The following is a 24,358-nucleotide window of genomic DNA, read 5'->3' on the forward strand; positions in this document are numbered from 1 at the left end:
TCAATCCATCATGTTTGGCTGCTTGTTTACATATTTAGTTGCAATTGGTGTCATGAGTAGTTCTTCTTGCTAATCTGATAACTGTTGGAACCGATGTACTTTTCTTTTACACTCAGTAACTTGTTACAAGTCACAAACCCTTTATGTTTCATAGTTAATAGTTAATACACAATGCATTGGTTATATTAATATCTTCCATTTGCAGTTAATCATCAATGAATCTATCAATAAGTATTTAGTTGTAATCCTATATGAATGCAATGTCAGATGTCTCATTTGCAGTTATTCATCAATGAATACTCCATGAGGCTGGTTCAAGAGGAGCAACAAAAGCAGCCACAACAATGCAGGGAACGGAGAATAAGAAATGATTGTAATTATAGTACTAGTTTCCGTATCAAAAAAATATATATTGTAACTTATTCATTTACTATTATAATTATATTGTTATAAGAATAGAATGTGTTTTATTAATTTTTATGTGAGTATCATTTTAGTTGATTTTATAATCTTTTTTCGGATTTTATTCATTTATGATTTTACAAGTGTATTCATAAATACATCTGAGTTAATTCATTTATAATTTACAATTTTATTTAAAAAAATAAATAAAAATATCTTCATTTTATGAAGATATTTAAAAAAAAAATGAGTTAAACCGATAAATTATTCATTCTCTTGATATTTGATTGCTAAAAATGAAACATGAAAATGAAAAATGAAATGAAAAAAAAAAAGCGTTTTTTAAGATAAAAATTAAATCATGATTTTATTAATTATTGGTTTATTAAAAGAATAGAATCTAAAAAATGAGATATTTTTGGTAATTGTCATCATAATCACTAAAATTTAGGAAATCATAATTTAATTAGATGGTAAAGTTCCATTTATGCCCTCTAAAAATGGTTGGTCTACAACTATTCTCACGTTCTCAACCTTTTAGGTGTTCTAATTTGATCCTCTCCCTATATATATATATATATATATATATATATATATATATATATATATATATATATATATATATATATATATATATATATATATATATATATATATATATATATATATATATATATATATATATATATATATATATATAAAAGAGCTGCTGGATGAGCTTCCAGGTCATTACTTTTATCCTTTACACTGAAAACAAATTTGACTTTCATGTATGCAAAAGCGCCAAGGGAAACCTCGTTTACATTACATAAGCAGTTTTATTTAGTAATTGTTAATTTTGGCTATAACTTTTATCCATACGAAAATAGGTAAAATTGCCATAGAAATATAAATATATTTTCAAGGAATACAACTTTTTAATCTGATTTTTAAATTGTTTTTCCAGTCTACCACTACACATTTATAAAAGCACTAACAAAATATTTTTCTTGTTACAAAAAATTACGTGTTTTTTAAACTTGAACTCTAACTTAGCACCTTACACAACCCATCATACACCTCTTAACAAATACGAAAGCAGCAATTAGAAAAAGCCATTCCAATTAGTAGCAAAGTACCCATCAAATTGAGAATAATTAAATAATAACCCTGATGAATCATGAAATCCCGAAACTAATCAATCAACGATTTATGAACACAAGATCTTGATCATAATCTGGAAGACCGGAACACATGACAAAATCATGAAAACTCATAACCTGGAATACAAACAGAGATTATCATTCATGACATCTATCTATCTAGTAAACACACTTCATCTAGGACCCAGCTACTTTAAACAAGATCCTACCCCAATTAACACATTCAAATTTAATCTACCCACCACACCAAGATGAAGATGATGCAACAATTATTTAACATATACTACTATTATAACATACATACCCATATCACATTTCAACAAAATGCACTTCACTTCACTTCACTTCACTCTGTTTTCTTTTCATCCTTGCTTTCTTTCTCAACAGGTTTACTCTCTTTCTCCTTGGGTTTACTTTCTTTCACTTGTTTCTCTTTAGGTTTCCCCTTTTTAGGCTTCACAAAACAAAAGCAAGAACAACATGGACACTGAAATAAAAACTTCATCTTTATCTCTACTCTCTATCTCTACCCAATCCCCAAAATTTTCAGATTTAGATCTGTTTTTAACACTACAATTATATGATTGGATTCCATTTCTGTCACTTTCAGTCTCAAAAGTGGGGACTACCACCCATTAACTCACAGCCTGTTTTTCACCTTGTGGGGTACAGGTACATTCTCGAAATAAAAGCCTTTCATTCAGGAATTGAAAACTTTATTGCTTACAATAGTCTTACACTATTACTACTAGAGTGTTACATACAAGGGTATTCCTGTAAATAGATTAAATCCTGGAGGGCTGTTTAGGAAATTTAGTATAGTCATAAACACCAACACCTCGTTTTTTACCTAAGCGACCTGCATCAACATACTGTACAAGAAGAGGGCATGGTGCATATTTAGTGTCGCCTAGTCCATTGTATAGAACTTTGAGTATTGATAAGCATACATCTAGCCCTATAAAATCTGCCAGCTGTAGAGGCCCCATTGGTTGATTGGTTCCTAGTTTCATTCCTGCATCTATGTCTTCTTTTGTTGCAACACCAGTGTAAAGTGTGTAAAAGGCTTCATTAATCATTGGCATTAAGATTCGATTCACTATGAAACCCGAATAATCCTTTGAGCAAACAACAGTCTTTCCGAATCTGTCATTGTTAAACATTACAAGGTTAAAATCAGAACCCAAAAACCTTTAAAAAAGGTTTAACCACTATATGTAAACAGTAAACACCTCTCAGCCAAAGTTTTTGTCTTGTTGTAAGTCTCATCTGATGTTTGTGCACCTCGGATAATCTCAACAAGTTTCATGATAGGAGGTGGGTTCATGAAATGCATGCCAATCACCTGAAAGGACGGAAATGCCCTTCCCAATATCAGTATTTGCGTAGAGAATGATGCACAAAATCATCATAGGCTAAAAGGAACCTGGTGTGGTCGTTTTGTTGCAGATGCCAAACGAGTAATGGAGATGGAGCTTGTATTTGATGCTAAAATGGCAGACCCTTTAACAATTTTATCTAATTCTGCAAACAGTTTCTTCTTCACATCCTCAGATTCAACGATGGCTTCGATTACAATATCTGCAGATTGAAGATCTTCTAGATTCGAAGTATATTTCACACGAGCTACAGCATCAGTCCCTACCTCCTGCCAAGTAGATTTTGCATAAATTTTAATGGTTATTGCACGCGAGATCATATTTTAATTTGAAATATTATCCATTTGACTATCCCAAGGAATTGTTATCAAATTTAGAGAGTTATTGAGCCGATATGCACAATCGTAACCCAAAAACCCCAATTACAGTGATTGAGAAGTCCATGGTAGAATTGTGAAGATTAAACGGAAGAAGTGCTACCATACGTAGATAATCATTGAATCAACAATTCGAAACCCTATAACTATATTATTATCAACTAAATCGCAGAGCAGAATTCCGAACAAATTTTGGGGCTTAGGATGATATATGGCTATAAATATGAGGGAGCTTAGGATCACAGAGACAGCGCAGAGATAGGATAGGAGACCTTGGAAATTTGACCTTTGGAGACAAAACGTTGAACTGAGTCGGAGATAGACCTCTTGGCAGTGAGGAGAGCTTCAGCGTCTTTGTCGAGTAGTCGTACATCGGCACCGGCAACCGCCGCCAGCTGAGCTATTCCCGAACCCATTTGGCCAGCGCCGATCACTCCGATGACCTTGAATTCTGCCATGTAATCACTAATTCAACCGCTAACGCCACCGATTTAACTGGTTAATAGTCGCCGGTAGTTGGTTGGATCCCCAAGATGATAACAGAATATGGCAAGAATATATACATTGAAAAAAAGTATATGATATTTAATGTAACAAATTTACCATTCCATTATTATTTGATTGATGCAAAAATTATTTTAATGTGCTATTTAATATATATCTTTACTCTATTTAACTTAAGATTTTCGTAATAGTAAAAAAAAAAAAATACAAGTTTTTATTAATTAAAACATCATAATGATAATAATTGATTAAATGATGATAATTATGTTATATACTTTTTAATTTATCCCTATATGTTATATGCTTATATCCTTGCCATTCAACTACTTACTTATCGAAGTCAAAACAAGACAACAACAGTTAATAGATATAAATTACGTAGTGATTAAAAGTTATTTATTTTACGAAACATGACTAAATGATTTTTTTATTTTTATAAATTTTAGAACAGAGTTTTTTGGATTCTTTTTGTTTAGAGTATATTTAAAGTAGCAAGATATTTTAAAACACAAGTATCTTGATAAGTGAAATGCTAAAAATAGTAGAGACCAAAACGTTGCACAGTTTTAGATACGTATGGTATGTAGGACAATATGAGATTGATTTCAATAGCAATAAAGACTAAAGAGAGATTATATAATGAAAGCATATCATGTTATGTGTTACATGTTTATATATGTTTGAGCATGATAATTGATAGTCATCGAAGTGGTGAAGTCTTGGTAATTTATTTGGTTATTGTTATTAGTGTTTATTTATTAATAACCAAAAACTCGTTTACAAAATAAACTTGGTGAAATCTGGTTTAGAAAATCAGACTTGTACAAATTTGGAGTCTCTTTGAGTTGATTTTAAATCATCGGCTACTTCGGTTATTAAAACTTTACACACGGCAACATTCATGCATGGAATCAGAGTCGTCTCACATGTAAAAACTTTAGAAAATTCTCTATTTTGTTAATTTCTCTCAAGAGTGAAGTCACCATTCACCATGGCTTAACATTTCATATTTGTTTATCTTAAGGAAATAGTAATTAATTGCACCATCTCTCTAAGTGACTTATGTTTATCTGTACTAAAGCTCACATGGAAAGGCAATCGCATAATACTAACTAACAACATTTTGGACATATCAATGTTTGAACAAGATAATTAGATATATATGAGTAAGTACTAAACAACTAATAGTATAATAAACAGGATACTTGTGTTTTTTTTTTGGAAAGTTAAAAAAGTCTAGTGCAAAAAAGAAAAAGAAAGATGCGACTTTAGTTGGTGATTAACTTTTGATTATACTTTATGGAGCATATTGTATTTTTTGCAACTAAATGACAAATATGTGATCAAGTTTAGTTGATATCTTTTGTAAAGCCACAAATGTGTCGTACCATGAGAATTAAACGTTGTACTTGGGTTGTATATAGTGACACGTTTTTAGTAATTGTAAAAACATGGTGAAGGATAAAAGCAACACACGTTTTCAGCAATGTAAAAACATGGTAAAAGCGGTAAACTATAAGATTGGAATGTTGGTTTCAAAAATTCAAATGCTATAAAATCCATGGAAACAACATACAAAACTTAGCATGTAAACAACATTATACAAGACTCTGAAATGCAAGCCAACTAAAAGATAAATATGATACACAAACTGAAAAGGAAATGTTGAGGAACATTGAAAGACTCAAAAACAAACATGAAACAGCTTAATTTAAATGGCTCTGCATAGGGATATATCATCAGAACCTTACAACAATGCACGAAATATCATCGGTGCTCTTCCTTGTAAGTGCCTCTTCGGTCAGTTGCTTTGCAGCTGCCCTTGCATCCTTCACATTCTTGATGCAATCCACAGCCTCCTGATTCGTCATAACCTGCCATCAACACAACATCAGTACATGACAGAACACATGACATGACATAACAGAACAAACTGTCTTTGGTATTCGTTGGACTGAGACTGATGTAGTAAGACAAAAAAAAAAGTACAATTCTTTGTTCCACCCAAAAGCTGAAACAAGGTGGGACATGGAACTTTTTTGATCTTTCATCTATGCAAAAAGACGTAAATGTCCTCATCTTCATCATTGAAAATAGACAGTCTTATCCTGTGTAAAAAATTTATTAGTATCATTAATGAAGAGTTCCATTGAGAAAAACCTTCCACACGCCATCGCTTGCCAAGATTATGAATTCCGTATCATCATCTATAATTTCCATGGATACATCCGGTTCAGAACTCAAATGTTCTTTCAAGCTTTTGTCACCAAATGCTCTTGCCACAGCCAACCGCCCATCGACACGTGGCACATCACCTGTCATCCATCTAATACCCTGTCATACCTTCCTTGTTGTAGTAAGTAATAAAGATTAAAGATATATATAAATATATAAATTACCTGGAAAGGTGGATACGAAGCCTCCTCTATCCTCGATAACCTCACGTTCCTTGCTAGGCTCATGGTCAATTGACAACTGTTTGGCCACACCTTTCTTGCATATCACAGCACGTGAGTCACCTACGTTAGCTACTACAAGCTTTTTACAGTTTATCAGGATTGCAGTAACTGCTGTAGAACCTCCTTTACCCAAATCAACTGCTTTCTCAAGTATAGTTTTATCAGTTATACGATACGCCCTTCTAATTGCACACTCGGTCTCTGTCCAGAAATCAGGCTGAGAAGAAGGAAATAGGAGGTGTAAGAAATCTATAAATTAAAGTTTAATGGAGTGAAGAAAGGGTTTTTCTTGCCTCGTTCAAAATGTTTTCAAACAAATGTGAGCGGAGATAATCAGGAACTTCATGGCTTAAGTGACCATCAAATATGGCAAAAAGTCCGAGTTCATTATCATCAACCTTTTTGAACTGTGCGAATACATAATCTTCCATGTCATGATATGATTTTCCTTTAACTAAATGATACCCATGTGTAACGTGTTTAGACATCTTGCTCTTTCCTTTTCCAGTTTCAGCTGAACATGAAGATAGCCCAACCTTTTCCTGTCAGACAAGGAAAGGAGATAAGATTTTAATGGCGGAAAGGTTATGCACATTTGCTGTTTATTAGCTATATATTGATGAAACCTCCTATTTTAACGTTTGCCTAAATTGTTAATCAGATATGAAGAAACTTGAAATAAGAACAATCCAGCACTATAAAACCCTAACTTCTCAGATTCAACAATCAAGTATTATGTACATAATAATAAAAACATACAGCCTAACGTTATTAAGCTGGAATCCAGAACTAGAACTAGAACTGGAAGCCTGATTATACTTATACACAAGAGAAAGAAACTAGAACAGAATATATACAGAGAGATAAGTCTTAGCACCTAATTGCAACTGCTAACAAATCATGAATGCATTGAAAACAGAGTAGAGAAAGAGACTTAACAAGTGATGAGAAAATTGCTTGATATACGAATGATTATTGTGAGTTACCTTCATCTTGTGCAGGATTTCTTTGCCTATCATGTTTGAATTTTGTGATCGTAATCTGAGAGAGAGAGAGAGAGAGAGAGAGAGAGAGAGGTAAAAGAGGAGTATGACGCCGACGACTTCCTACAGTTGACACGACCCACACAAAGTCCAGATGTAATGTAACACCAAAATGATAAGCACCGGAAGTATCGGTGACAGATCATACGGGATATATATACGTACTTATACAGGCTCTCAAATACCAGTGAAAACAAAACTTATTTTTAAAACATTCCAAAAAAGAACAAACATTAAAAAAAGAGAAAAACTTATTTTTTTGGAATATGAATATATACCTATATTTTTGTTAACGTGCATGAAATTATGTTTTTTTTTTTTTTTTTCAAATAATTCATAAATTATATTGCATATTTGTGGTGTATAGATTCAAAAATATTATAAGAAATCCTAGTTTTAAACTATGTAGTTTTCGACTTTTGTAGATGATTCAGTATATAATTTTCTATGAAAAGTAATTCGTTTGACTTGTCGATGATTTTGTATAAATTTACAATCGGACAAAAAGTAATATATTGATTTACAAAAATGATCTCACAAAGTTACCATTTTAATCTGAAACTACTTTATAGACGAAAAGTAATATATTAATTTAAGATTCGTGCTATTTGTGATTGGTACTATGTAACTGTGTGTTGGATTGGTGCTTGTCTTTCTTTATTGTAATTTCTTTTTTTGTGATTAATTTAATGAATATTAAGTCTTTTTATAGTGAATTATTTTGAGTTCGATGAGATATGTTTTCGTCTCTCTCACATATATATATATATATATATATATATATATATATATATATATATATATATATATATATATATATATATATATATATATATATATATATATATATATATATATATATATATGGGTAAAGTGAATATACCTAACAACCTTATATAAGCTTAGGTACCTAACAACATCATACCACATAATTTTGTATCATATTTGCGTTGTAATCACCCAAAGTTCTTAAAATTCAACATCATAACTTGATTGCTTCCAAAATCTTTGGACTTTCACCATTATCATCTTTCAAATGACGTCTTTCTATCGGAGACCCCCCGGTGGGCTTCATATACTACCGTTACAAATCAAATGGTGTAGGAAGAATATAATGGTGAATATCTGAAAATCTTGGAAGTAAATCAAGTTAAGGGTTGAACTTTAAGAACCTTAGACGATTGCAATGGAAATATAATGCAAAACAATGTAGTATAATGTGGTTAGGTACCTAAGCTTATATAAGGTTGTTAGGTATATTCACTTTACCCTATATATATATATATATATATATATATATATATATATATATATATATATATATATATATATATATATATAGGGAAATGATCAAATGAGAACACCTAAAAGGTTGAGAACGTGAGAACAAGTATATTTATTTGTGATTCCATGTATTCATGTATTCATTTATGGAGAACAAGTATATATATATATATATATATATATATATATATATATATATATATATATATATATATATATATATATGGAAAAGTGAATATATGGCTGCCATGTATGTAATATTAGGTATAGAACCATTAAAATTGACTTCATTTTGATTAAAAAACACAAGTTTTTTCATTGTTAGCTTCTTCCTATTGCTTTTGAGCTTATATTATTTCTGATTCATAATTTATCTCCAACATCTATGTATTTTGAATGTCTTGTTTATATTAAACATTTAGTAGGCTTCATAACTTTCTTTAACACCTACCATATATATACTTGCATGGTTCTTTTTGATGTGTTATGGGAAGAAGTTTATTGGGTTTTTAATGAACAATTTCAATATTTCATTATAGTTTTCTATATTAAATTTGAATATGAAGATTTATAGGTAGTTGATAATGTATTTTTATACATGGTTTGTGTTGCAAAATTAAATATTTAAAACTCCATAAAAATATGTACAAAGCTTATCATCTAGTCTAATAGAGAATACAAGAAAGATGATAGAGAGATTTGATCGCATTTTATTAAAACGATTTAGTTTTTGATGGTTCTATACCTAATTTTAGGTACATAACAGCCACATATTCCCTAAGCATATATATATATATATATATATATATATATATATATATATATATATATATATATATATATATATATATATGGTTGAGATCGGTTAAGAACTCATAGTTTCCCGACAACCCGAGAACTAAAAGTGGAGCGTTGGATCAAAAGTAATTCATTAAGGACATGATCGTTATCTTATCAATCTCATTTAATATTTAATTTTTTTTTTGTGTTATTTAACATATTAATATAAATGTCTAAAAATTTACATCATAAATCAAATTTTCATATTTTTTTTAAAAATACTAATTTTCATTTTTTTTAAATGCAAATTTTTTTTAATTTTTTTATAGAAAACGTAAGTTTTTGAAAAAATATTTAAAAAAATATTTTTTTAAAAAAAATGCAATTTTTTCAAAAAAAGTGCAGTTTTTTTTTAAAAAAAACTGCAGTTTTTTTCAATAAAACTGTAATAAAAAAAAATTGCAAAAAAAAATTGCATTCTTAAATAAAAAAAACTGCAACTTTTTTTAAAAAAAAAAAATTGTAAGTTTTTTTAGAGAAAGTTCTAGTTTTTTTTTTTTTTTTTTTAAAAAAAACTGTATTTAAAAAAAAGGGAAAACGACACAAATGTCCTACGAACTTTTTAGAGTTTACTCGTTAAGTTGCTAAAGTTTTTTTAAGGTCCTAAACTATGATATGATCTGCTTTTTTCGTCCCTGTCAACCTATAATAGCCGGTTCAGTGACCTTTTAGACAAAAAAAACTCACATTATGCTACTATAAAGCCAAATGAAAGTTTTTTTTTTTTTTTTTTTTTTTTTTTTTTTTTTTTTGTACGAATTGGTCCCCAAAATTTTTTAATTTTTTAATTTTTTTGCTTTATAGGGGTATAATGTAAGTTTTTTTGGTTTAAAATGTCACTAAACCGGCTATTACAGGTTGACAGTGACTAAAAGAGCAAGTTATATCCTTGTTTAGGGACCCATAAAACCCGAAAAAAACTTTAGGGACTCAAAGGGTACACCCTAGAAAGTTCGTAGGACATTTGTGTCATTTTCCCTAAAAAAACTGCATTTTTTTTTAAAAAGGTAAATTTTTAAGTGTATATGTGCATATTTTTTCAAATGTACATATGTATATTTTTATATTATAATATGTAACGACCCAATTTTTACTGAGAAATTTTTCATTTTTAATTAATCAAACAAATCCCATAATCCATAGATTTCCAAACCATTTGTTTTCCAATTCGCAATTATTACAATTTCATTGTACTTTTTGAAAACATCAGTGAGTCTCAACACACAAAAAGAGAGGTATAGTGTACGCCACATCATCACGCCTTGCCTTTGCCCTTAAGCTCTAAAGTACATGAAACAATCAACAACCTGTAAGCGAAATGCTTAGTGAGTTTCCCAGAGCATACCACACACACAATCTACATATCACATATCCTATTAGCTATAAAAGCTACACACATATCACGTAAGCCATACATACATGAAACCTGAGAGAATGCCATGAGCTACCCCACATGGTCTTTACCTAGGACTGCCATGTCCTCCCCCATATGGCCTTACATCCAATGCCATGGGCTACCCCACATGGTCTTCACCTAGAACTGCCATGGGTACCCCACATGGTCTTACATCCAATGTCGCGAGCTTCCCCCGGGGTCTTCATACAAAACATGCAATCACATGCCAAAACACAAAATGTCTATCACATATATCATGATCACATAATGGTCCGACCTTGGTGCCTTAGACCCATAGGTATGGTGAGAAGACTCACCTGACATGAATGCTGAACTAACACTTTGCGGCCAAATATACCCCACGAGCTGCTCCACTCAACTGCCTAAAAAGTGCCACACAATATCCAATCATTTCCCCAAAGTCAATCCTGGTCAACTACAGCCAAGATCAAGTCAACAGTCCATGTTGACCCTAACTCGCCGAGTACAACTAGTGACTCGCCGAGTTTCCCGGGATAACATCTACTCGCCGAGTCATTGAGGTGACTTGTCGAGTTCACACGGTCTTGATTGATAATCTAAGGTCATTCGTCGAGTTTCCTTGCTTGCCACTCGACACATCTACGAACATCCAATAGCTGGGGGAATCTTACTCGACTCGCCGAGTTGTTCCTTCAACTCGTCGAGTTCTAGGTAATCTTCATCCGACTCGCCGAGTTGTTCATCCAACTCGTAGAGTCTAAGACAATATTCATCGGGCTCGCTGAGTCGTTCATCCAACTCGCCGAGTCCATGCCTGCCTTCATATGACTCATCGAGTCACCCCCTGCGACTCGTCGGGTCCTATCAGATCTTAAGCCATACAGACTCTTTTGAGCCATGCAATGCTTCCAAATTACAGATCTAAGCTTCTGAGGCATGCTTTCCACGTAAAGTTGCAAACTTTACGTGCATGCAAGGCTCTAAGGCCCTAAAATAGCAAATCTAAACTTGGAATGGAGTCCTACACTAGAGGGGAGGCACAAGCTAAGAACAACTGATAACTTTATGCATCTAAAGGCCAAAAGGAGTCCAGATCTGAAGTTACAACTTCAGATCTTGGCTTAAACACAAAATCCCTTTCTTAGAATCCATGCACAAGAGGGTTTTGGGTGGAAATGAGCCAAGGAACAACTTAATACCTTCAGAAAGTGCTCCACATAAGTAGATCTTGAATCCCCACGAGTCCTTTGCTTCCTCTAGCTTGCTTCCTCAAGTATTTCCTTCACCAAATCCTTCCTTCAAGCTTAAAATCACCAAGAACACACTCACACTCGAATCAGGGTTTTTGGGAGGTAAAGAGCTATAAAGGGGAGGCTAATGACCCTTTAAATAGGGTGTAAGGCCCCGAAATCTAGGGTTTCATCTGCCAGCATCTACTCATCGAGTCCCATATTGGACTCGGTGAGTAGGTGATGTGTGTAAATTCAACTAGTTTTATCCCTACTTTTTATTAATAATTTGAGCACACAAAGGCAGTGAACCTGTCTTTAAGTGGTATAGATTGATAAGTAAGGTATCGAACTCAGGGAACGGAAATTAAACTAATAGCTAATTTTAACTAAAACAAATAATAAAAGTAAATGGTTTTTCTCTAGTTTTGCAAGACTAGAAACTTAAACGAACTAAATTTAACTGATTAACTAAAGCAACAACTATTCACCAAATTTGATAAAGATGTTTCTATTTAGGTTCAACCAATTCACTCCTATGGTTATTTAAGTTAAGATAGATTAATTGCTATTGGTTACCAATGATAATAGTTAGGTTCATGTTCATTACTCCTAACCCTTAGACAATTAACTAATTTAAGCGTTGATCAAGTGTTTAAACTAATTAATTCCCTAGATTAATTATTTGGGTTAAATAAGATTTGTAATGGTCAATTAAGTTATTAATTCAATTAACCTCTTGTTGATGGTTTCTCAACAAGCTCACACATTAATCTTCCTATTTCTTATTAATCTTAGTTTCATAATCATTACTTCCAAGCATACGTTTTAGCATTCACATAGACATATGAGGTTAACAATTAAGTGATGTTCATGCAACCTAATTGCCTTCCAATTAACAGAAAATAGTAGTGATTAACACATAAGGTTCTTTAACAAACTTAATTTAACAAATCACCAATAGACAATTAACCAAAATTCAATAATTAAACCATAGGAGTTCTTTGGTATTCCCCAAACAGAAACAAAAACGAGTTTAGCTCATAGTTGCAGTAGAAACAAGTAAAGAAACAAAGTTTTTGAAAGCAAACATGTTTAATTCCTAAGTCTAAGTGGTAGAATTAACCTAATTGCTTGAATTCTTCCAACTCTTGAAGCTTAGGGTTCTTCAATGCCTTCTGAACCTTTTAGTCGCAGCTAATCCTCCAGAATTCGCCAGGGGTTCCGTTCCATGTGATAAGGATTCGTCTTATAAAGATATCTCAAAACAGAGGGTACTCGGCGAGTAGCAGAATCAACTCGCCGAGTAGGTCAATACTTATCCGTCTTCAAATTAGCATTCGTACATATCTTCTAGCATCTCATCGTGTACTCGCCGAGTAAGGCCGATGTACTCGCCGAGTAAGTCATCCTTGGCACCCTTTAATCTTCTCTTGCTTTCCTTTTCTCCTTTTTGCCTCCAAGCATATCTTTTGGGCTGAAAACACAATTCAACGCATTTTAAGTACCTTTTGTCCAAATTATTCTCATAACTAACCAAAAATAACTAAGAATATATGTTAAATGACTAACTAATTATGCACATATCAAAATACCCCACACTTGACTTTTGCTTGCCCCCAAGCAAAACTATATTTTAAACACATTAAAATCACATTAATAACTCCAATCCTTCCCAGCCATTATGCCAAGACCGCAACGCATGCATTTGTGTCTAATTCCTAAAAACCCCCCATACTCCAAATACTCACAATCCTCATAAAAATTCGCCCACTCACCCCGAACTATGCTCATTTTATGCAACCCTCCGAATCCATCCTCAGAAAACCTCTTTACCCTCAAGGTATTTTTAATTGAGCAACCCAAGCATACATAATCTAGATAATTACAATTTATGATACCACATTGGAGCTCTTTGGAATTCTTCACTTGCTTGATAATTTGATCTTGGATCACTTTGAATTCACCACCTTTGTTGTTTGATTTCTTTGGTATCTTCAACTTTTTGAATTTCTTTGAGTTTTTGATCTTCATATTTGACATTTGACTTTGATGCTCCAAAAATTCTTCAAACTTTTTCTTGTAATTCTCTCTTTTTTTGTTTTTACATGTACCTCACTTTTTTCACTCAAATCCCTACATGCTTAAGCAGGGGCGCTCAATCTCAACCTTTATTGGCTAATGATAAAAATCTTCCTGGATACATTTCAGGTTTAGGCTGCTAAACATATTGCATCCCTCAGGCTGAGCAAGGTCGTGTTTTTGTCTCATGATTTCACTGAAATAAGGAAGCCACAAATGCACTAGAACGTGTATAGGCTCAACTAAACATTTGGGTTCTCATGCAATTATTAACACAACTTTAATATGGAATCCTAATTTTTACCAAAATTTTCTAATTTAAGACCTAAGCATTTTAAATATTCAACAAGTTAAACATTATTCTAAATTAAGATTCTAAGTGTTCTAAGATGTGACTAACCCCCTACCCCACACTTATTTTATGCAATGCCCTCATTGCATATTATAACAACAAAAAAATGCAAATAGAGAGAAAGTTGGAACAAACTCCCCTGGGGTAGCAGTCGCTAGGTTGACACTCTCGTCTTCAACTCCATCTTCTAGTGACTTTAACCATGGGAACAGCTCATCCATGGCATGGGCGTCATATGTCTCGTGTGGTTGATAGCTCGAAAACTCCAAGGAAAATTGGTTGTTGCACAAGTCTCAGTAGTAGTGCATAAAGAATGTATGAATGGCGCATGAACGAATCAAAAAAAAAATCCTTCTGCAGCAGGCTACTCGGCGAGTAGGCGAGTCAACTCGGCGAGTAGGAGGTATCGGACAAGCAGATCGCACAGAAGCAGATGTACTCGCCGAGTAATATTAGTGCACTCGGCGAGTAGAGCATATAATTCCAGAAATTGTCTAAATGCTAGCTCTCTTTACTCTAGTGTTGTCATGCAAATATAAATGCACTCTCCAAGAACTCTCTAAACAGCAACACTTTAATAAACTCTCGATTAGTACGGACTCGATCCTAGGAACAAAACTCCATAAGCATTCCTAAAGGCTCTCATTCCTCGCTTGACCATTCCTAAATAGCATGCATCCTAGCTTCAATACCTGAAAAGAAAACTAACAGTAACACTAAAATTGAAACCACTTCACCAAGTTTACAAGTTCATAATTGTCTTTAAAACAAACATCACAAACAAACAAAACAAATAAATTCTTCATTCCTCCTCGTCCATCCCGGCTCCTCCAGCTCCACTTCCACCTTCTCCACCCCTCCGTTGCATCCGTTCGTCCCAATTCATAATGTACGGATAACCGGGTCCCGGCCGCGGGGTAATATGCATTTGTTGGAAAAGATAATCGAAGGATTGATTGGTGTAATTAACCCCTCGGCCAATGTCATCCAAGTAATGTCTATACTCCACTTGGTTCCAACTCTCATTATCCTCCACCGGGATAACCGGTGGGTCTTCACGTACCCGCTCGCTCCTTTGCCTAACTCGCCTTCCCGGCTCCTCGGGAACCGCCGGCTCATCCTCATTTGGGATAGTAAAAGAATCACCAAATTTCTCCACTATCCGAGCCCTCCTATAGAGCGCCGTATTGAACGGAGGAGGGTGGATGATCGTCAACGCTTGAGCTTGCGGCATATCCAGGATCCCAAACGACTTCGCAAGCCGAGTAATGAACATTCCCCCATTTATCTTCGAGTTTATCTTCTCCTTAACCGCCCCCTCCGCAAGAAATTTGGCCATGCAATACGGAAGGTTGCAGAAGACGTCGGGGTTGATGATACTCCACAAGTAAAAAATATCAAGGGTGGGAACTTTGTCCCCATCCTTTCGCATGTTTATTGTGCTTGCAATGAACCGGTGAAGGAGTCGGTGGATCGGAGAGCGGATATGACCTTCTTGAGCAGTAGAAGGTATGTAAACCCGGTTGGCAATTGTACTCCACCATGTCGATGCCTCCACTTCCTCGGGAAGTACTTTGTATGTATGCTCCAAGAAAGCTTCAAAGTAATCCGTCATCACTATATCTTGATCGTAAATACCCAACCGCCAGGAGAACTCAACCATGCTGCATTGACGCAGCTCCCCACCCAAAGAAAACGAGATCGTGTTTGGATTGTAAAACTCACTACCACCTCGGAATGAGATGGTAGCAAAGAACTCCCAGCACAACTCTGCGTATACTGGCTCTTGAATCTTGAACAATTGCAGCCAACCATCACAAGTGATGTTGGCATAACCCAAATTACAATCTTTTACTAAATATGGGGTGAGTTCCTCCTCCAAGCCGACATTTCCCAACCATCCCCAATCCACTGCATTCGGTAGATGGATCTCCTTCTGTCGAAGTGCTTCCAACCTGTTTAGCGCTCGAGTTCTGGAAGATTTGGAGGTAATTTGTTGAAAGGATAACCATGGCATATCACCATGGCTTCCCCCGCGTGATGATTGACCTCTTCTTGCCATTCTATCTGCATAAACATAACAAAAACACAACAACAAACAACACCCCATAATTAAAACAGAAAATTTTTTCATCTTTGTGGGACCTACTCGCCGAGTACGCGAGCATACTCGCCGAGTAGTATGAACACTCGGACAGATTCGAAATCGAAACTGTGTAGTCTGCGAATTAGTCCAATTTATCCATAGGGGTTGTCATAATTGTGTATCTAAGCACATATGTTGAAGAAATTACACCAAATATCCTCTAATTCATGAGTAAATCAAAGCCCTAGAAATTGTGAAAAACTCCCCAAATCCGAAAATCTACCAAATATGGGGAAATAGGTGGCAAAGATTGGACCTTTCATGAAATTAAAGAGTAAAAATGTTACCTTGGTGCTTGAATTAAGAGAAATTGGAAGAAAATTGACTAGATCTTGAAGAACTTCTTAGGAGGCGGCTGAGAGAGAATGCTCGGCGAGTATGGGGGTGAAGTGTTGAACAAAAGCAATTTTTACAGATTTAATTTTACTGAGTTTAAACCGTCTACTCGCCGAGTATAATTGATATACTCGCCGAGTATGGACGCGTGTTATGAAGTTTTGGCTGTATACGAACATCTACTCGCCGAGTATAGCCGATATACTCGCCGAGTATATGTCTCAGATTGAAAAATTTTAAGTTTTTTGCCAATTTTACTATGTGAATTCCTTTATTTTAGCCTTTCCACCCCACACTTTCAGTAGAGCTTGTCCTCAAGCACTTAGAGAAGTAGAATGAATGAAGAAAAATGAAAAATACGAAAAAAAAATAAAGAAAGGGAAGGAAGATGCAAACGTGAAGCTCGGGTTGCCTCCCGAGAAGCGCTTCTTTTGATGGAGTCATTAGCTGGACTCCGCCCCTTCTATGTTTTTGCGATTCCGCACAGCAGGAGCTCCTCCATTCCTTCATTGCGGGGGACTCCTTCTTCATATTTCTTCACTCGATGGCCATTGACTTTAAATGGCGTGCCATCTCTCGAGATCAATTCAATAGCCCCATGAGGAAACACCGTCTTGACCACAAATGGACCATCCCACCTTGATTTAAGTTTTCCCGAGAAGAGTTTTAGGCGGGAATTGAAGAGTAGTACTTTTTGGCCTTCATGGATGTCTTTGCTTTTGATTCTTAGGTCATGCCATCTCTTGGTCTTTTCTTTATAAAGCCACGAGCTAGAATAGGCTTCATTTCGTAGTTCTTCAAGGGCATTCATTTGCATTAAGCGGTTTGTCTTCATTTCTTCCATGTCAAAGTTACATCTTTTTAGCGCCCAATATGCCTTGTGCTCGATTTCAACCGGTAAATGGCATTGCTTTCCATAAACCAACCTATATGGTGTAGTACCAATAGGTGTTTTGAAAGCGGTACGAAACGCCCATAGCGCGTCATCCAATTTATCCGACCATTCCTTGCGATTGCTTCCCACCGACTTCTCCAAGATACGCTTCAAAGCTCGATTGGTAACTTCCGTTTGCCCACTCGTTTGCGGGTGGTATGATGTGGAGAACTTATGGGTCACCCCATATTTCTTGAGCACCTTGTCCAATTGATCATTGGCAAAGTGTGTACCACGGTCACTAATTAGGGCCTTTGGAACACCAAACCGGGAGAATAGTCTTTTCAAGAACCGTACCACTACCCGTCCGTCATTTGTAGGTAAAGCCTGCGCCTCCGCCCATTTTGACACATAATCCACCGCCACGAGAATGTACTTGTTTCCTTTGGATGTGGGGAATGGCCCCATGAAGTCTATGCCCCACACGTCGAACACCTCGCACACTTGAATGCTATGTTGTGGCATTTCATTACGGGAGGAAATGTTTCCCACCCTTTGGCAAGCATCACATTCTTTGACATATTGGGCTGCATCTTTGAAGATTGTAGGCCAATAAAACCCAATGTCAAAGATCTTCTTCGCGGTATAGTGTGCTCCATGATGTCCTCCCGTGGGTCCGCTATGGCATTGCTCTAGTATTTTTCGACTCTCCTTTCCGAACACACATCTTCTTATAATCCCGTCCGCGCAGCTTCGGAAGAGGTATGGATCGTCCCAAAAGTAATATTTGATCTCCGAAAAGAATTTCTTCTTTTGCTGACTACTATAATCCTTCGGGACGTAATTGGTAGCTAAATAGTTAGCTATATCCGCAAACCATGGTTCCTCTCCCACGGACACCATGATGTATTCATCCGGGAAGTCGTCTCCATCCTTATCTTCTTGCAATGTCGGGTTCTCGAGCCTAGATAAATGATCGGCCGCTACGTTCTCCATTCCTTTCTTATCTCGTATCTCTATATCGAATTCTTGAAGAAGCAGCACCCATCGTATTAGTCTTGGCTTGGCATCCTGTTTGGAAAACAAATACTTGATAGCCGAGTGGTCAGTAAAAACAGTGGTTTTAGATAAAACCAAATAAGGGCGAAATTTATCGAAAGCGTAAACTACGGCTAACAGTTCTTTTTCAGTAGTGGTATAATTCTCTTGGGCAGGATTCAAGGTCTTGCTGGCATAATAAATGGGTTGAAAATGCTTGTCAACCCTTTGTCCAAGGACCGCTCCTAGTGCATAGTCACTCGCATCACACATGATCTCGAAGGGTAAGTTCCAATTTGGTGCTATAATGATTGGGGCATTAGTTAATTTTTCTTTTAAAAAGTCAAATGCCTCTAAACACTCTTTAGTGAAATTAAAGGGTGCATCTTTTAATAATAATTGTGTTAGAGGTTTCGTAATTTTAGAAAAATCTTTAATAAAACGCCGGTAAAAACCTGCGTGTCCCAAAAAGCTTCTAATGCCCTTCACATTAGTTGGCGGGGGTAATTTAGCGATGGTGTCTATCTTTGCCCGATCCACCTCAATTCCCTTTTTAGAGACTTTATGTCCCAATACTATACCCTCCTTGACCATGAAATGACACTTTTCCCAATTTAGGACCAAGTCGGTTTTCTCACATCTAGCGAGCATCGAGTCAAGATTTGTGAGGCAGTCATTAAAGGAAGATCCAAATACAGAGAAGTCATCCATAAAGACCTCCATGAATTTCTCCACCATATCATGGAATATGGCGGTCATGCACCTTTGAAATGTCGCAGGTGCATTGCATAGGCCAAATGGCATGCGTCTATAGGCGAAGGTCCCACTGGGGCATGTAAAGGTGGTCTTTTCTTGGTCCATTGGGTCTATGGGTATTTGGAAATACCCGGAAAACCCGTCTAAGAAGCAATAATAGCTATGGCCCGAAAGTCTCTCTAACATTTGGTCTATGAAAGGAAGGGGAAAATGGTCTTTGCGAGTGGCATCGTTTAGCTTGCGATAATCGATACACACTCGCCAACCGGTTACCGTTCGCGTTGGAATTAACTCGTTCTTCTCGTTGGTAATGACCGTCATTCCTCCTTTCTTGGGCACCACCTGGACCGGACTCACCCATGGGCTATCGGAGATGGAGTAGATGATTCCTGCATCCAAAAGCTTTACCACCTCCTTCTTGACGACTTCTTGCATGTTCGGGTTTAATCTTCTTTGATGTTGCACCACCGGCCTGGCTCCTTCTTCTAAGTTTATTTTGTGAGAGCAGTAGGATGGACTTATTCCCTTTATGTCGGAGATGCTCCATGCGATGGCTTTTTGTCTTTTCTTCGATACTTGTACAAGCTCCTCCTTTTCTGTCTTGGAGAGATCTGAGGCTATAATTACTGGCTTCTGATTTCCTTCTTCCAGAAAGGCGTATTCTAGATGGTTAGGCAGTGTTTTGAGCTCCAATTTAGTGTGCATAGTGGTGGACTCGCCGAGTGCAGGTATGGTACTCGGCGAGTTCATGGTGGCATTCGCGACTGCTGACTTTTCTTCAGGTGTACTCGGCGAGTAGATCGGGTCTACTCGGCGAGTAGGGCTTTCAGCTTGGTTTTTGAGTTCTTCATATTCTGCTTCCTCCAACAGTCTTTCAATCTCTAATAAGTCTTTTTCTGGATCAAACACTTCTTCCAAAGCTGCAAACTTGCTGGAATCTTCAGGTATGTCTTCCTCCAATAACTCGTCAAGCATGTCGATTGAGAACGCCGTGTCGTCACTACTCCTTGAGTACTTCATGGCTTGGTCTACCCTGAATGTTACTGAGTCATCCCCAACTCGCAATGTGAGCTTTGAGTCTCTCATGTCTACGATGGCGCTAGCGGTGTTGAGGAAGGGTCTTCCAAGGATGATTGGTACTTGCGGATCCGCCTCCATGTCAAGAATGATGAAGTCAGTCGGGAAGACAAACTTGTCTACTTTCACTAATAGATCTTCACATATGCCTCTTGGGAAAGTAACCGTCTTGTTTGCTAAATGAATTGCCATCCGAATTGGCCTTGGCTCTGGGAGGTCCAGCTTTTTGAAGAACGAGTATGGCATAAGGTTTACACTCACTCCCGAATCAGCTAAAGCATGAATTGCTGCCAAGTTGCCAAATTGGCAAGGTAGAGTTAAGCTCCCCGGATCACCCTTCTTCTTTGGTAGTTTGTTTAGCATGGCGGCGGAGCAATTCTCATTCAATACTACTTTCTGCACCTCTTCCATCTTTCTTCTATTAGTGAGGAGTTCCTTAAGGAACTTTGCGTACTTGGGCATTTGCATGACGGCTTCGATGAAAGGAATGTTTATTTGAAGAGTTTTAATATGATCAAGGAATTTCTGATACTCCTCTTCCTGCTTCTCCTTCTTGGCTCGGGCTGGGTACGGCATTGGAGGCTGGTAAGGTTTGACGGGTGGCTGATCATTCGGTTTTTCAGATGTACTCGCCGAGTACATCGGTCCTACTCGGCGAGTAGATCTCTCAGATTGTGAATGTTGGTTCTCAGCTTGTGCTTCCGTTTCTTCCTTCTGTGAGTCCTTATTCGCTTCAGTACGAATGGGGGCCAGGGGATTAATAACCTTCCCACTTCTTGTGGTAATAATGTTCACTTGCGCGCCTCGTGGGTTGTTCTCGGTTTTGCTAGGAAGTTCACCCGGTGACCTTTGGTTTAATTGTTGAGCGAGTTGCCCAAGCTGAGTTTCTATATTATGGATGGATGCTTGCTGGTTCCTGAGCATTGTTCTTGTTTCTTGGATAGCAGCATTGTGGTCACTGTGTCTTTTCTCGGAGGCCACTACAAATTTAGTTAGCATCTCTTCCAAGCTTGGCTTCTTCTCTTGCACCGGCTCCTCTTTTTGGTAGAATCCTCTCCCTTTTTGCCTATACTTCTCCTCCTTGGCCTTCTTGTACTCTTCATAAGGCAGCCACTCCTTCTTCTGTTTTCTCCAGTCTTCATCATATCGGTCACCGCTCGAATAGCATTCTTGTGCCTTTTTGTTGCCGTGCTCATCCAAATCACAATCTCTAGTGAGGTGAGGTCCATTGCAATTCTCGCAACCCACCCGTATGGCATGAATCGTTTGATCCATTTTATCCATTCTTCTATCCATGGTTTTTAACATGGCCATGACCGCGGATAAATCTTCAGTAGCAGCATATGCGGCTCCCCTCGTGACATCATTCCTTGGGTTGTGGTATTCTCTAGAGTGTTTAGAGAATTCTTCAATTAATTCTTTGATCACCGGGGGTGGCTTCTTCGTAAGTGGGCCTGTGAGTCTAGCAGCTGCCGGGTCGTAACATTGACTCCATCATAAAAGATGGACACTTCTTGTTGGCTATTTAGATCATGGTGTGGGCAATTTCGTAGCAGACTTTTGTACCTCTCCCATGCTTCATATAACGACTCTCCAGCTTGTTGTTCAAAATTTGCAATGGCCTTCTTGAGCTTGGCTATCTTTGATGGTGGGCAAAAGTGATCTATAAATTCTTCCTTCATTCTGGCCCAAGTAGTGACTGACCCGGGAGGAAGTGATTTGAGCCAGTCTTTAGCAGCACCCTTGAAGGTTACCGGAAGCATCCGAAGCAGCTGAGTTTCGCGGGTGACATTTGGAATGTTGAAGTAATCAGCAACATCATTTACTTCATCCAAATGTTTGTAGGCATCTTCATGATCTTTCCCGTAGAACGGTATCTCCTTGAGTGAAGCAAGGATATGACCTTTTAGCTCAAAGGTGGCAGTGGCGGGAATTGCGGGTTGCACAAGTCCCGGGCCATGGTCGTCGCGCATCCTCTTTTTCCATTCTCCCATGGGAATTTCATCAATGTTAGCCATAGTGAATGCTAACTCTTCCTCCGCTTCGGTTTCTTGCTCGTAAGTTGCCTCGTCTTCTTCCTCGGTTTCGTATCTAATCTCTTCTTGAATTGGCTCTTCAAGTATTAAGGAAGCGCTTGAAGCTCCTGATTTGCTACTCTTCTTTTTCCCGAAAACAGTCTTCAAGTTGGACAATGGTGATTTCTTTGGTGTGCTTGAACTCTCCACGTCCTTCCCTTTGTTTCTTTTCAATTCGGATTCGGGGTCTTCAAACGGGGGTACCAGTGGTGTGTTTGCTCCTCTGGTCATGAAAGTCCTTAAATTAATCAAATAAAAGCGTAAAAAGAACAAAAAAAGGTACTCGTTCTTCAAAAAGCTGGACCTCCCAGAGCCAAGGCCAATTCGGATGGCAATTCATTTAGCAAACAAGACGGTTACTTTCCCAAGAGGCATATGTGAAGATCTATTAGTGAAAGTAGACAAGTTTGTCTTCCCGGCTGACTTCATCATTCTTGACATGGAGGCGGATCCGCAAGTACCAATCATCCTTGGAAGACCCTTCCTCAACACCGCTAGCGCCATCGTAGACATGAGAGACTCAAAGCTCACATTGCGAGTTGGGGATGACTCAGTAACATTCGGGGTAGACCAAGCCATGAAGTACTCAAGGAGTAGTGACGACACGGCGTTCTCAATCGACATGCTTGACGAGTTATTGGAGGAAGACATACCTGAAGATTCCAGCAAGTTTGCAGCTTTGGAAGAAGTGTTTGATCCAGAAAAAGACTTATTAGAGATTGAAAGACTGTTGGAGGAAGCAGAATATGAAGAACTCAAAAACCAAGCTGAAAGCCCTACTCGCCGAGTAGACCCGATCTACTCGCCGAGTACACCTGAAGAAAAGTCAGCAGTCGCGAATGCCACCATGAACTCGCCGAGTACCATACCTGCACTCGGCGAGTCCACCACTATGCACACTAAATTGGAGCTCAAAACACTGCCTAACCATCTAGAATACGCCTTTCTGGAAGAAGGAAATCAGAAGCCAGTAATTATAGCCTCAGATCTCTCCAAGACAGAAAAGGAGGAGCTTGTACAAGTATTGAAGAAAAGACAAAAAGCCATCGCATGGAGCATCTCCGACATAAAGGGAATAAGTCCATCCTACTGCTCTCACAAAATAAACTTAGAAGAAGGAGCCAGGCCGGTGGTGCAACATCAAAGAAGATTAAACCCGAACATGCAAGAAGTCGTCAAGAAGGAGGTGGTAAAGCTTTTGGATGCAGGAATCATCTACTCCATCTCCGATAGCCCATGGGTGAGTCCGGTCCAGGTGGTGCCCAAGAAAGGAGGAATGACGGTCATTACCAACGAGAAGAACGAGTTAATTCCAACGCGAACGGTAACCGGTTGGCGAGTGTGTATCGATTATCGCAAGCTAAACGATGCCACTCGCAAAGACCATTTTCCCCTTCCTTTCATAGACCAAATGTTAGAGAGACTTTCGGGCCATAGCTATTATTGCTTCTTAGACGGGTTTTCCGGGTATTTCCAAATACCCATAGACCCAATGGACCAAGAAAAGACCACCTTTACATGCCCCAGTGGGACCTTCGCCTATAGACGCATGCCATTTGGCCTATGCAATGCACCTGCGACATTT

The 24,358-nt window shown here is 37.3% G+C and overlaps 3 protein-coding genes and 1 non-coding gene across 4 annotated transcripts; 1 reads left to right on the plus strand and 3 right to left on the minus strand.

The window, feature by feature from the left end:
* Nucleotides 1–1,590: 1,590 nt before the first annotated feature.
* LOC145046257 (uncharacterized) lies at nt 1,591–2,103 on the minus strand. The gene has a single exon (XM_078994553.1). It carries the CDS (start codon nt 2,047–2,049, stop codon nt 1,891–1,893), a length of 159 nt encoding a protein of 52 aa, XP_078850679.1. The 5' UTR covers nt 2,050–2,103; the 3' UTR covers nt 1,591–1,890.
* LOC145046256 (3-hydroxyacyl-CoA dehydrogenase family protein) lies at nt 1,591–3,866 on the minus strand. Its single transcript, XM_078994552.1, has 4 exons — nt 3,573–3,866; nt 2,971–3,192; nt 2,777–2,889; nt 1,591–2,690 (listed from the first exon to the last, which is right to left on the minus strand). Exons 1-4 carry the CDS (start codon nt 3,756–3,758, stop codon nt 2,330–2,332), a joined length of 882 nt encoding a protein of 293 aa, XP_078850678.1. The 5' UTR covers nt 3,759–3,866; the 3' UTR covers nt 1,591–2,329.
* Nucleotides 3,867–5,320: 1,454 nt separating this feature from the next.
* LOC145046261 (Protein phosphatase 2C family protein) lies at nt 5,321–7,414 on the minus strand. The gene is made up of 5 exons (XM_078994556.1): nt 7,250–7,414; nt 6,557–6,805; nt 6,204–6,480; nt 5,965–6,119; nt 5,321–5,678 (listed from the first exon to the last, which is right to left on the minus strand). Exons 1-5 carry the CDS (start codon nt 7,280–7,282, stop codon nt 5,544–5,546), a joined length of 849 nt encoding a protein of 282 aa, XP_078850682.1. The 5' UTR covers nt 7,283–7,414; the 3' UTR covers nt 5,321–5,543.
* Nucleotides 7,415–22,225: 14,811 nt separating this feature from the next.
* Nucleotides 22,226–22,332, plus strand: LOC144999053 (small nucleolar RNA R71). The gene has a single exon (XR_013660579.1). It is a non-coding gene; the product is annotated as a small nucleolar RNA R71 (small nucleolar RNA).
* The last annotated feature ends 2,026 nt before the right edge of the window (nt 22,333–24,358 follow it).

The sequence above is a fragment of the Lactuca saligna genome, chromosome 5, assembly GCF_052625555.1.
Source record: "Lactuca saligna cultivar CGN05327 chromosome 5, ASM5262555v1, whole genome shotgun sequence".
In the NCBI taxonomy this organism is placed as follows: Eukaryota; Viridiplantae; Streptophyta; class Magnoliopsida; order Asterales; family Asteraceae; genus Lactuca; species Lactuca saligna.

Coding starts and splice junctions, on each gene's coding strand:
- LOC145046257 (XM_078994553.1), bottom strand. CDS start 2,049: ATGAAGTTTTTATTTCAGTGTCCATGTTGTTCTTGCTTTTGTTTTGTG.
- LOC145046256 (XM_078994552.1), bottom strand. CDS start 3,758: ATGGCAGAATTCAAGGTCATCGGAGTGATCGGCGCTGGCCAAATGGGT. Junction 3,193..3,572: donor CCAAAGGTCAAATTTCCAAG/GTCTCCTATCCT, acceptor TCTACTTGGCAG/GAGGTAGGGACTGATGCTGT. Junction 2,691..2,776: donor ACAAAAACTTTGGCTGAGAG/GTGTTTACTGTT, acceptor TAACAATGACAG/ATTCGGAAAGACTGTTGTTT.
- LOC145046261 (XM_078994556.1), bottom strand. CDS start 7,282: ATGATAGGCAAAGAAATCCTGCACAAGATGAAG. Junction 6,120..6,203: donor CTTCGTATCCACCTTTCCAG/GTAATTTATATA, acceptor GATGGATGACAG/GTGATGTGCCACGTGTCGAT. Junction 5,679..5,964: donor CAAGCGATGGCGTGTGGAAG/GTTTTTCTCAAT, acceptor TGTTGATGGCAG/GTTATGACGAATCAGGAGGC.